Below are 13,221 nucleotides of genomic sequence, written 5' to 3'. Positions count from 1 at the left end.
CCATCACCTTTTATCAATTTAACGCATCCTTGTTGAATTAAAGTACTAATTTCTTAAAAAAAAAAAAAGTTATTGTTCCCAAACTTTTGAACGGTAGTGTATATTGTTACAAAAGATTTCTATTCTAAATAAATACAGTTCTTTTTAACTTTTTATTTATCAAATAATCCTGAAAAAAGCATCTCAGGTTATAAAAAAAATATTAAGCAGCACAACTGTTTCCAACATTGATCATAAATCATCATATTAGAATGATTTCTGAAGGATCATAAGACACCAAAGACTGGAGTACTTGCTGATGAAAATTCAGCTTTGCATCACAAAAATAAATTACATTTTAAAGTATATTAAAAAAGAGAACCATTATTTTAAATTGTAATAATATTTCATAATATTACTGTTTTTTTTTTTTAACTGCAGGCTTGATGAGCATAAGAGACTTCTTTCAAAAACATTAAAAATAGTAATGTTTCCAAACTTTTGACTGGTACTGTATATATTAAAAAAATGTATATATCATAGAGTTGTTTGTGGTGGGGTAAATTAAACGCAATATGCATTGACGTCACAATCGTGTTGCATTGTGGTATATGGAGCTGCCTGAAGTGTACATATGAAGTAGATATAAACTTGTCCATATAAACTTCCCTCATCCACTTCACGAAGTGGACCGCACTTTAAAATGGCGGCAGGGATTCCCCCGAGGGGAAGTGCTTAGGGGAGTTTGCAAGTGCGTGTCTAAAAGTGGACTGGAACGCAGCCTACGAGTGAGTCATTGAATCATTCACTCAAGAGATTCACAGACTCTGCCTACCACAAACGACCACTACAAAAGCATGTTCTATACAGTATGAATGTGATCTGGACGTACTACATCCACCATGTTGTCATTATCATGCGATCAACCAGCGTCAGTCGCATCGCTTCACTGCGATTCATAAATCCTCTCCCGTGGCCTCATGGGATAGTAAAGTGTTCATCATATGCACACTTCATACTTCTTTTGTCACATGTTTTTCGCCCACTATATAGTGAAGTATGTGATTTCGGACCACACCATTGATTCATCCAGTAATGAAGTATTTATGAGTGAGTCACTAAATCATTAATTCAAACTGAATTAAAGGTCCCGTATTATGCCCCTTTTCACAAGATGTAAAATAAGTCTCTGATGTCCCCAGAGTGTGTATGTGAAGTTTCAGCTCAAAATACCCAACAGATCATTTTTTACAGCATGTTTAAATTGACATTTTTTGGGGCTCAGAAAAACGCGCTGTTTTAGTGTGTGCCCTTTAAATGCAAATGAGCTGCTGCTGGACGACCCAGGGGGCGGAGCTTCATGAGCTCGCGCTCAGTCTCTCAGGACAATTTCATCTCACGGAATGATGATAATATCAGAAACTCTCAGTAACGGTGTTCATTTCGAGTCGGACAATAATGCCTACAGAGTCAGAGTGCTGTATGAAACAGGTATAGTTTAGTAGTTTAATTACGGTTATTATAACGTATTTGTCATCTGCTTGTAGGCTATGTATCCATTATTTATTAATAGCCTACAAGTCTGCTGTCTGAATGATGATCAAACATATACTGATGAGTTTAATAAAGTTTATTGTACATCACACAAAAGATGAAGCGTCAGTTTTACTTCAGAAAATCACCGTAAGAGCTGAGTAAACACAGTAGGCTAAGTTATAAGAAGTGCGCAAGTAGCCAGTAGAGTTGAGGGAGCATTCCTGTGGGCGGAGGTTAGTCAAAAAACGGTTCTAGTGACGTCATTAAAGAAGGAAGTAGAGGGATGTAGTCCAAACGAGCCGTTCACTGTAGTCGACTTCTGTTAAATAAAATATCTCGCTTGGCATTGAACTTTGAGCTTTATAATTTTACAGATATTATTTATGCTCTAACAGCAACATTACACACTAACTAAAGTTTGAAACATGGGATCACGCAGAACGGGACCTTTAAACATTTCAAATTAATGAAACATTTTAATAGACTGCAGCAATTAACATTTTGTCAGAACATCTAGTAAATTACATGTTATTTGGTTTAGTTGTCTGTTCAGAATCAAAACAATTCTATCACTAGTCTTAAGAAGTGTTTCGTCACATCATAGGAATGATAAAAGTGATCAAATAAACACATGTATTCAGCAGAACACGGTTCAGTCAGCCATACATTATCGTAAATATTATTTCCTGCGGGGTTTTCTCATAATGACCGTCTGATTACTCCTTACATAATACCGCCTATTATGACTTTAATGAATTTGACCAATCTAATTGCTTTAATTTGTTTGTGTGCCTGTAACGGGCTTTATGGCTCCAGAACTGGTAGAACTGGTCAGTCGTTGTCACGTGATCACCGGAACCAGACGAGCCGAGATTACATCACAGATTACCAGAGCTAGATTCGTCCTGGACTGTAAACACACACACACACACACACACACACACACACACACACACATAGTGTTGAAATCTGTTGCTGTCTGGTTCATTCAGTATAATATATCTTGTGGCAATATGAGCTTAATGCAATGCAACTTTGTTGTTGTTTTTAGAACATTTCTCTGCACTAGATTATTCTTTGATTGCTTTATTATAACTTTGTCATAATGTGGTGCATTGGCTTATTCACAGGTACAAAACAACAGAAACAACCAAATATTGTTAAAATAGCTTAATGTTCTTTTTCATTCGTAATTTTTTTTTTTTTTTTTTTTTTTTGCCGGATGTTGTTAATGTATTTCTGGTTCTCTTTAAGGCGATTACAGAGTGTTGAAATTGCAGTCAATTTAAAAAATGTTCAGTTTTCCTATATTCATTATTTGGAAACTCTTAAAACTAAGTAAAACTCTTTACTTAAAGCCTTTATGTATAATGCATTATAAAAGTATTTTTTAATGCAGTCATTATGCCTTGTAATGCACCTTATAATGCATTGTATGGTCTCGTGAATAATACAGTTATAAAACATTATAATACTTATCTAGTCACCTTTAATGCATTAAAACACACGGCAAACAACCAATTTTAGAATCTGAAAATATTATAATCCATTTTAACTTTGGTTACACTTATTTATAAAAAGATATTGCAATGTACATTATGAATACCTTTATAATGCATTATACAGCCTACGTGCTTTAAAGTAGAACTCCGGGCAATTTTAACATTGAGCTCATTTTTTTGTACATTTGGAGTGCTGTCAATACAGAGAACAACGACAAAAATCGGTGTTGCCTACACCGTGTTATCCTCTTTTTAACATTTGCACCCTGTTGACTTCAATGGGGCAAGTTTTAAACCTGCTTTTAGCCTCTTAACATCCTTGATGTGTCATTACAAGTGCACAGCCAATGTGAGTGATTCCTTCAGAGTGAACACGAGTGAATCTGACTGCAGTAGATGTGAAAGATATTAATAAAAATGATGTTATTTCAGCCAGCGCACATACCTGTGTTTACATCCTGTTTTCGGTCGAAGTCCACAGTAATTAATTGTCGAGTTCACGCACATAGGTTTAGTACGTACGATCATGCGCCCGAACTCGACAATCGACTACTATGGACTTCAGCCGAAAACAGGATGTAAATACAGGTATGAGCGCTGGCTGAAATAACATCATTTTTATCCCTATCTTTCACATCTACTCCAGTCTGATTCACCGTGTTCACTCTGAAGGAATCACTCACATGACCTGTGCACTTGTAATGACATATCAAGGATGTTAAGAGGCTAAAAGCAGGTTTAAAACTTGCCCCATTGAAGTCAACAGGGTGCAAATTTTAAAAAGAGGATAACACGGTGTAGGCAACACCGATTTTTGTCGTTGTTCTCTGTATTGACAGCACTCCAAATTGACAAAAAAATGAGCTCAATGTTAAAATTTACCGGAGTTCTCCTTTAAGTAAAGTGTTATGCATTATTTCTATAATGAATTTATAATCTTCTGTAATTTCTGTAAGGAATATACACTGTTCTAGCTGCTAAAATCCACTTTAAGATAATTATTGCTCCTGTGTAGATAAATAAATTACAAATAAAATGGAAAAGGATGGCAAACAGAGGAAAGTAGCTTAAAACTCATCAATAGTTTCACCAATTTTGTTTTCAGGAATCTGTCGCGTTTTTTGACTGGAGAAGTGAGTCTGTGAAGTAAAATTTATAGTGATAGTTCTTCTGAATGATGCATTCAATTTGTTCAGTTGTTCACATTGAATAAATGAATCTATGTACAATTATTCGATATCGCAACAGTAATAATCACATAAAAACCCCAAGAATACATTAAATGACATGGACAGTGTTGAAATTGCAGTCAATTAAAAATGTTCAGTTTTCCTTTTTTTCACTATTTAGTAACACTTAAAGTCTTTATGTATAATGCATTATAAAAGTTTCATTTTACAAATAAAATGGAAAAGGATGACAAACCTCATCAATAGTTTCAGCAAATTTCTTTCAGGAATCTGTCGCATTTTTTGATTTGAGAAGTAAGTCAAGTACAACGTTTTATTATTATTTTTAATTTATATAACAATAGGGAAATACAGAGTCATACAAAACACTTTCAGATGGTTAGTAAAACTTAGTGATAGTTCTAAATGATTCGTTCAATTTCTTCATTTGTTCACATTGAATAAATGGATCTGTGTACAATTATACGATATCGCAACAATAATCACAGAAATAGGCTACCCAAAGAATACATTAAAATACTGATTCGGAAACCTGCACATGGTCTCGTTGAATTCAAGAATCAATTCGGCAGGATTCAAACGATTCACTAAAGAGAATCGATTCTGATAACGATTCGTTCGCGAGCGCTGTAGGGATGATGTCATGTTTAAAGCTCCACGCTGGTTCGAGGCGGTGGGAGGAGCTTAATAATCCGCCAGTTCAACGGTGGGACGAGCTTAATCCGCCAGTTCAGCTGCCAGTGACACTTCAAAACCAGTTTGGGGAGTTTCTGAGAGAGGAACCGGCGGAGCGGCGTGTTTCCCTTAGAACTCACTCGACTCTTCAAATGAAGCGCTGTTGTTTTCGCTCGAGCTCGTTCAGAGAATGCACTGGGATCAGCTGTTGCGCGAGAGCAATGGGAAGGTGAGAGGACACAAATATCATCTTTAGACATGTTATATTAATAGGCGAGGCTAGTCTAAACACTGAGCCGTTCATTAGACCGCCGGGGAATGTAAAGTTTGAAGCGGTGTCTTCCAGGGCTCAGGATGTTGTGGTGAGATCATGAGTGATGTGTCAGTGATTGGTCATGCTGCACCTGTGTTGTGTTGTGTTGTGTTGTGTTGTGTTGTGTTGTCTTTGTTTCCCTTTACGTCAACTTGACTCTCCTTGAGTAATATCAGAGCTACTGAAATGTGCATTTCAATGAATGCTTATAACCTTAACCTTTAATATAAAAAGTTACATTTCCGTGGTTTAATATTGGTAACACTTTACAGTAAGGTTCATTAGTTAGTTAACATGAACTAAGAATATTAATTTCAACATTTACTAATACAGTAATAAAATTGTGAACTGTGAACTAACATGAACAAACAATGAACAGCTGTATATTTATTAAACATTAACAAAATGAATAAATACTGTAACAAATATGTTAAGTAATGAACCTTATTGTAAAGTGTTACCACAAAATGTAATAATTATTGCATACTTGCGTCAAATCAGTAATTAATGAACGTTTAGAAAGGTAGACATGCGGTTAAGATGTTTTCACACTCCGCTAGTTGAAACCCCTGGATTTATGTTGATTATTACTCATAATATTTGAGTGGTTATTACTGTTGAGTCATTATTACTCATATATAGGTCAGATACACAGACAGATCTGGACTATATGATCAGACAGGCTTTTTGAGCGTTTCTGACCTCAATTTTCAGCTCATTTTGTCTAAAGTGATTGTCAAACTATGAGGTCGACACATCCTGTACATCCTGTGCTGAACAATGTTTTTGTTAGATGAATATCTTTGTCTTTTTTCTCTCTTTTTTCCATTAAAAAATGTAATTTAAACAAGTTTATCTGAAACACAAACTTGCCATAAAATACTGTTTTCAGTTCTTTGAATGTTTATGTAGATAAGAAAGATATATAACATTCTTATATATATTATACTCATAAAGTGAGTCTGTAACATTAAGTGATAGTTCTTCTGAATAATGCATTCAATTTGTTCAGTTGTTCACATTGAATAAATGAATCTATGTACAATTATTCGATATCGTAACAGTAATAATCACATAAAAACTATATATAGACCTCTTTGAATGTTTATGCAGTTAAGAATATATATATATATATATAAATGTATATGTATATTTACAGTACACACACACACACACACACACACACACACGTTGTATACTGTATTGTATGTTTGCATATATAGGCTATACAGTGGTGGTCAAAATGATTAGAACAGGAAGATTTTTTAAATGTTTTAAAATAAGTCTCTTCTGCTCACCAAGGCTTCATTTATTTGATAAAAAATACAGCAAAAACAGTAATATTGTGAAATATTTTTACAATTAAAAATAACTGTTTTATATTTGAATATATTTTAAAATGCAGTTTATTTCTATGTTGGTAAAGCTGAATTTTCAGCATTATTTACTCCAGTCTTCAGTGTCACATGATCCTTAAGAAATCACTCTAATATGATGATTTGATGATCAAGATGCATTCATTATTGTTATTATTATCAATGTTGAAAACAGTTGTTTTCAGAATTATTTGATGAATCGAAAGTTAAGAAGAACAGTGTTTATCTGAAATAGAAAGCGTAGTTTTCGAGATTTGGACGGTGACCTTTTATAGCCTCTGCATGCTGATTGCAGAAGCGGGCGATTGCTTCATTGCGTCAGCAGAAAGTCACGCAAAGCCCCATTTTCCACGAACTGGCATGACCTCACTTCCTCCCGTTCTCTCCTGTGCTCCTGCAGATCGAGAGGCTGGAGGGCGGCCTCTCTCAGGCGGTGTCGTACGGGGCCGATGGATCCGAGGACCCCAGTCTCGACCCCCAGCGCACACGCCAGGCTATAGCTCAGCTCCAGCAGAAGATCCTGAAGCTCACCGAGCAGCTGCGCATCGAGCAGGCGTCCCGGGACGACAACGTGGCCGAGTACCTCAAACTCGCCAGCAATGCCAACGACAAACAGCAGAGCACCCGGATCAAACAGGTCATTATTATCTCACTTTTTCATTGCATCTTGCACACTGTTGTCACACTGCTTTTCTATGTGTCTTCAAAACCTGTCTGGAAAAGGTCCACATTTGACCCCAGGTGAACAGATGCAACTAGAAATTGCCAGAGTACACAGCTTCATTACTTGAGTAAAAGTACAGATACCCCTTGCTAAATTTTACTCAAGTACAAGTAAAAGTACTACAGTCAGATGTCTACTTAAGTAAAAGTACTGAAGTACTTGTTTTTAAAAGTACTTGAGTATCAAGAGTACAAGAGTACATTTTCTAAATATTGCATTACTACTGCCACAGTGCTTACATTGGTAAACACAGCAAACACTTGAAGCGAAAACTATCATTAACTTGTTCAGAAAATTGAAATAGTCTGGCGAGATGGGGCCACGGCTTGGCACATTCCCGGGATGTGATATTTTTTTTCCCAGGATGGTAGGGGAAGACTCATGAATATTCATTAGGGAAGTCATCCCTGATTGGTCTGATGACCTACCCCTAACCCCGCCCCTAAACCTACCCGTCACTGGGGTTAAGACCAATCAGGGATGACTTCCCTAATGAATATTCATGAGTCTTCCCCTACCATCCTGGGAAAAAAAATATGCTCCCGGGATGGACCTGCTGCGTTTTCATCCATTGTTTCGTCCATGGTTTCGTCTCTTATCTAAATCTGACCATGGAGTTGACTTTGGCGGAAAGCTGAAGGTGATTGCTGATAGGCTGTCCCAATCAGTGGTGCCTGCACAATCCAATCACATTTGAGAGGGTTTCCGAGATGTTTCTTTGTTCCTTTTTTTTTATTTTTATTTTTTAGAAGAAGAAGTAACGGGTACTCACAGTTATGGATAGAAATGTAGTGGAGTAAAGAGTACAATATTTGCCTCTCAAATGTACTTGAGTAAAGTCATGAGTACTCCCCAAAAATGATACTCGAGTAAAGTACAGATCCCTCAAAACTGTACTTAAGTACTGTACTCAAGTAAATGTACTCCGTTACTGTCCGGCTCTGGAAATTGCATGAAAATAACCCTAACCCTTTATTAGGTGTGCCCCATCTGTCTGTATTTTAAATCTTATTTATTCACTCTGGCTTTCAACACTCCATAGTTTGTCATCCTGGGTTCCTCTTTTATTCTATTGATTGCTTATTACTTATTTTGGCTAGTTTGGTATATATGTATATTATTTGTATTTATTGTGTTTCTTTTATTCTTTGTAAAGCACTTTACACCAAAAACGTTGGTTGTGTTTTAAACGTGCTCTAGAAATAAATGATAAATGATTGATGAAAATGAAGCTCGTTTTTTATTAGTACCTTTTTTTTTTCATTTTCATGCGATGAATTTTTTTTTAAATCATGTTATTGATCTTATTGTGAACAATAATCTGTACATAATCTACATTTAATTTTTTTTAAAATGTTTTGACTTTTAACGATGACCACAGTGATTTAGTCAGTATAAGCCCCGCCCCTGCAAGCTCACGCTCATCTGCATACAATTTCGAGTGCCACGCCCACATCTCAGCATCCAATCAAAAACTGATGCACAGAACCAAGTCCCGCCCTTCATTTTTTTTCCCCTTTTTTCTAATTTGTTACACGGATGTAAGTCACGAAAAAGATTTTTTTCTCAAATTTTCATCACTGTAATGCAATAGCTTTTCATTCTCATTACTATAATAAAAAACAATGGATTAAAATGTTTACATTTTGGATATTGGTGTATATATATCTATATGCTATATATTGCATAGCCTGTCAAAGTTTAATCCATTTGATTCGACACATTCGCTCTAGAAAGATTAATCCTTGTCAGGTGTCTGTGCTGTTTCTCTCCTTAAGTTATCGACTGATAAAATTGTCTTTGTACTCGTTTAAACTTCAGTTGTGTGCATCTCTTAATGCTCTCGCGCAAGCACTCGTCTATTGGTGTTGCGTCTCCAGTACTTTGATGTCTCAATCGTTTCTTTTTTGACTGTGAAACAGCGGGCCGGGTTTATAGATAAAGGTGACCTGACTTGACAACGACTCTTCAAGTGTTCGAGAAGAAGAGCCAGAAGTCGGCCGTGAGAATTGTGCAATTTGGATGCGATTAATCGCGATTAATCGTCGCACAGCACTACTAAAAATATTACCTGCCAACTTTCTTATACTCGCCAACACTGATTTTAAAGTGGAGTGTTAATTTTAGACCCTGGTTAGACTGGTTTACAGCTGTAAGTGTGATTGGGTCCCTCACTCTCCCTCCATCTTTTAATCCTCATCCTTGTCTGTGTTTTGATTGTCAACCCCACAACGACCCCTCAGGTGTTCGAGAAGAAGAACCAGAAGTCGGCGGCGAGCATCGCGCAGCTTCAGCGTAAGCTCGAGCATTACCACCGGCGCCTGCGCGAGGCGGAGCACAGCGGCGTTCAGCGGCAGCCCAAAGATGTGCTGCGGGACATGCAGCAGGGCCTGCGGGACGTGGGCGCCCGGGTCATCACGGGCCTCAGCGAGGGAGTGGTCGACAGCGTGAAGGGAGGCCTGTCCAGTTTCTCCCACGCCACACACTCCGCCGCCGGAGCCGTGGCCTCCAAACCCCGCGAGATCGCGTCGCTGATCCGCAACCGGTTCGGGAGTGCGGATAACATCAGCGTCCTCGAGGACGGCGTGACCGAACCCGAGCGCTCTCCGGGATCCGCCGCGGGACTCCTGCAGAAGTTCGGGAGTGACGAGGACTGCTCGAGCGCGGCCTCGAGTGTGACGGGAGCTCCCGGAGGTCCTCCGAGCTCCAGAGGGAACACACTCGAGAGGGGCCGCGGCTGGGACATGTTTCTGCAGGAGGTGCAGGAGCTGCGGGATGCTCAGGCTCGGCTGGAGGAGAGCCTGGAGACGCTGAAGAGCGGGTGTCTGAAGGAGTGTACGCTGATGATGCAGGCGCTGCAGGAGGAGAGGTTCAGGTACACACACATATACACACACACACACACACACACACTCGCTCGCATGATCACTCACTCTATCACTCACTCTATCACTCATTCACTCACTCATTCACTCACTCACTCTATCACTCACTCTATCACTCATTCACTCACTCATTCGCTCACTCACTCTATCACTCACTCTACCACTCACTCTACCACTCATTCACTCACTCACTCTATCACTATCTCTCACTCACTCTATCACTCACTCACTCTATCACTCACTCACTCTATCACTCACTCACTCTATCACTCACTCACTCTATCACTCACTCACTCATTCACTCACTCACACACACTCACTCTACCACTCACTCTACCACTCACTCTACCACTCACTCTATCACTCACTCACTCACTCTATCACTCACTCTATCACTCACTCACTCACTCACTCTATCACTATCTATCACTCACTCTATCACTCACTCACTCTATCACTCACTCACTCTATCACTCACTCTATCACTCATTCACTCAACCACTCACTCAACCACTCACTCTACCACTCACTCTATCACTCATTCACTCACTCACTCACTCTATCACTATCTATCACTCACTCTATCACTCACTCACTCTATCACTCACTCACTCACTCTATCACTCACTCACTCACTCACTCTATCACTCACTCACTCTATCACTCACTCACTCTATCACTCACTCACTCTATCACTCTATCACTCACTCACTCTATCACTCACTCTATCACTCATTCACTCAACCACTCACTCTACCACTCACTCTACCACTCACTCTACCACTCACTCTATCACTCATTCACTCACTCATTCACTCACTCACTCACTCACTCACTCACTCACTCTATCACTATCTATCATTCACTCACTCATTCACTCACTCATTCACTCACTCTATCACTCACTCACTCACTCACTCACTCACTCTATCACTCACTCACTCTATCACTCACTCTATCACTCTATCACTCACTCTATCACTCATTCACTCACTCACTCACTCACATGCACACTCACTCTCACACTCACTCACACACACACACTCACACACACAGACCTCGGGTGCGACGTGAGCACAGCAGGAAATGCCAGTGTGAGTTTGCTTATTTATAACTATAGTTTTGCTTCAATCATACACTCACAAATATGCAGGGATAAAAACAGCCCAGCTTGGGTCAAAAAGGGACAAACCCTTTCGATTAGCTTTTTCCAAACATATTACTGTCATAAATGTATAGGTGAAGTGGTATCGGCACACACAGAACCGTTTGCGTCTCTTTCAAACCAGCGCCGTTGAGTTACTGACTATGAACGATTATCAACCCAAACTGGGTCAAATCAACCCAGCATTCTCAACCCAGCTTTTGGATTGAAAACATAACCCAGCGTAAATAATCAAGTGCCAACCCAACATAGAACTAGAATTATTTCACATACTATAGTAACAAAAATGTCCTGATAATCAAACATTCAAATCTATGAATTTTTGCACAGAACAAATTGTCCCACATATATTGTGGCGACAGTCAAAGCGGTCATCGATGTTGATAGAGGTTTTGCTTTTTTGTGTATATCATGGTATGTAAATATATGCGTGCTGTTTTCAGTAGATTTATCAAGACGTCAGAACTCGACTCAGACTGAACCGTGGATTTCTGTGGCACTGAATTGTAATATTTTCATTTAGCATTTTCCCCTCTCTCTCCAACTATACCAGGAAACAGATCCGCAACTCATTTGCTCAGATCAGTCACGACCCACCGGATTTGTGGCCTGAAATAGTCTCAACAAGGACGTTTTCCTCTTACATGGTAAAAGATTGAGAAGGAAAATTAGAAGAGGGAAGAAGAGAGAGAGAGAGAGAGAGAGAGAGAGAGCTTCACCAATGAATAGACAAAAATATTTCTGCCCTAAATGTCCAGCTCGTGGTCAAGTGTTTTATATTAATAACTGCTTATAATAACAGAAGCACAAAAATAGCCGAAATATCAACATGCTTTGAAACTAATGGAATATTAAAGGAATAATTCACTGAAAAGGTTCAGTCATTGTTTGCTCGCCTTCATGCTGTTCCAGAACTGAGTGTGCTCGTGTTTTCAGCAATGTGACGTAGTCCAGGGTTAACTTGTGCATCATATCATAAATCATATTTTTGTTGAGCTTAACATTGAACAGTTATTTCATGGAAAAGAGCTTTGTGGAGTTTCTTCAGACTTTGTCCTTTTGGAATGACATGAATGAATTAAATCATGTTTTTATTTTCTTCTGTTTAGTGCATTTACATAGCAGCCCAGTTCCGCTACATAAGAAAAAATGTTTTTGTAAATCAATTATGACATAAAAATCTGAAATTATGGTATACTAATGTATGTCTTAAGTCATAATGATGACGTCCATAATCCTTAACTTAGTGTCATGAATAATTATGATTTAGTATGCCATACTTTTCTTAAGTCAAAATTGACATAAGAAGATGACCCTAGAAGGTCATAATTTCAACTTCATCTCATATGTTATAATTTTGATTTTTAATAAAAAAAAAAAAAAAATTTAAGTTGACATTGACAAAAAGTCATGATTATTATGGTATAGAAAAATCATAATTTGTACATTTATCTCATAATTTCAATTGCATCCCATAATGATATGTTATAATTTGGACCTTTATTTAAAAAAAATCTAAAGTTGACATTCACATAAAAGTCATGATGATTATTGTATAGAAAAATCATAACTTCACAATTTCAACTTTTTAATCTCATAATTATGACTTAGTATGTCATAACTGTTGCTTTTTTTATGTGATAATTCAGATTTCCCAAAGCATGTTTTTTTCATGGAGTGTGTGTCAGAAACGGGCTTCATGGACATAAACAGAGCGTTAAAGCGGTTTACAAACGAATCCATTAGTCAGCAGTTTCAGTTTGTGGCGTCGCCTTTGAAAACTTCCCTTTTCACAGGAACAGTGAAGCTCCATCACTCTCTAACAAACACACATTGTTTTAGAGAGGTTATTACGTCTATATGAGTACAGATCAAG

At 38.1% G+C, this 13,221-nt stretch overlaps 1 protein-coding gene across 5 annotated transcripts in view; it reads left to right on the top strand.

Annotated features, from left to right (window-relative positions):
- Positions 1 to 13,221, top strand: part of tmcc1a (transmembrane and coiled-coil domain family 1a) — a 53,520-nt gene that overhangs the window by 34,272 nt on the left and 6,027 nt on the right. For 4 of the 5 annotated variants that reach the window (XM_079896264.1, XM_079896263.1, XM_079896267.1 and 1 more), the window contains 2 exons: positions 6,972 to 7,208; positions 9,539 to 10,170. In XM_079896264.1, coding sequence (XP_079752390.1) covers positions 6,972 to 7,208; positions 9,539 to 10,170 — 869 coding nt within the window. Of the gene's footprint in view, positions 1 to 4,874; positions 5,112 to 6,971; positions 7,209 to 9,538; positions 10,171 to 13,221 lie in introns of those variants that run through there. The other variant, XM_079896266.1, reaches the window with a different exon arrangement.

The sequence above is a fragment of the Squalius cephalus genome, assembly GCF_949319135.1.
Source record: "Squalius cephalus genome assembly, chromosome: 16".
Classification (NCBI taxonomy): Eukaryota; Metazoa; Chordata; class Actinopteri; order Cypriniformes; family Leuciscidae; genus Squalius; species Squalius cephalus.
Note: the sequence above shows the minus strand (reverse complement) of the source record. Positions and strands in the feature narration are given on the sequence as shown.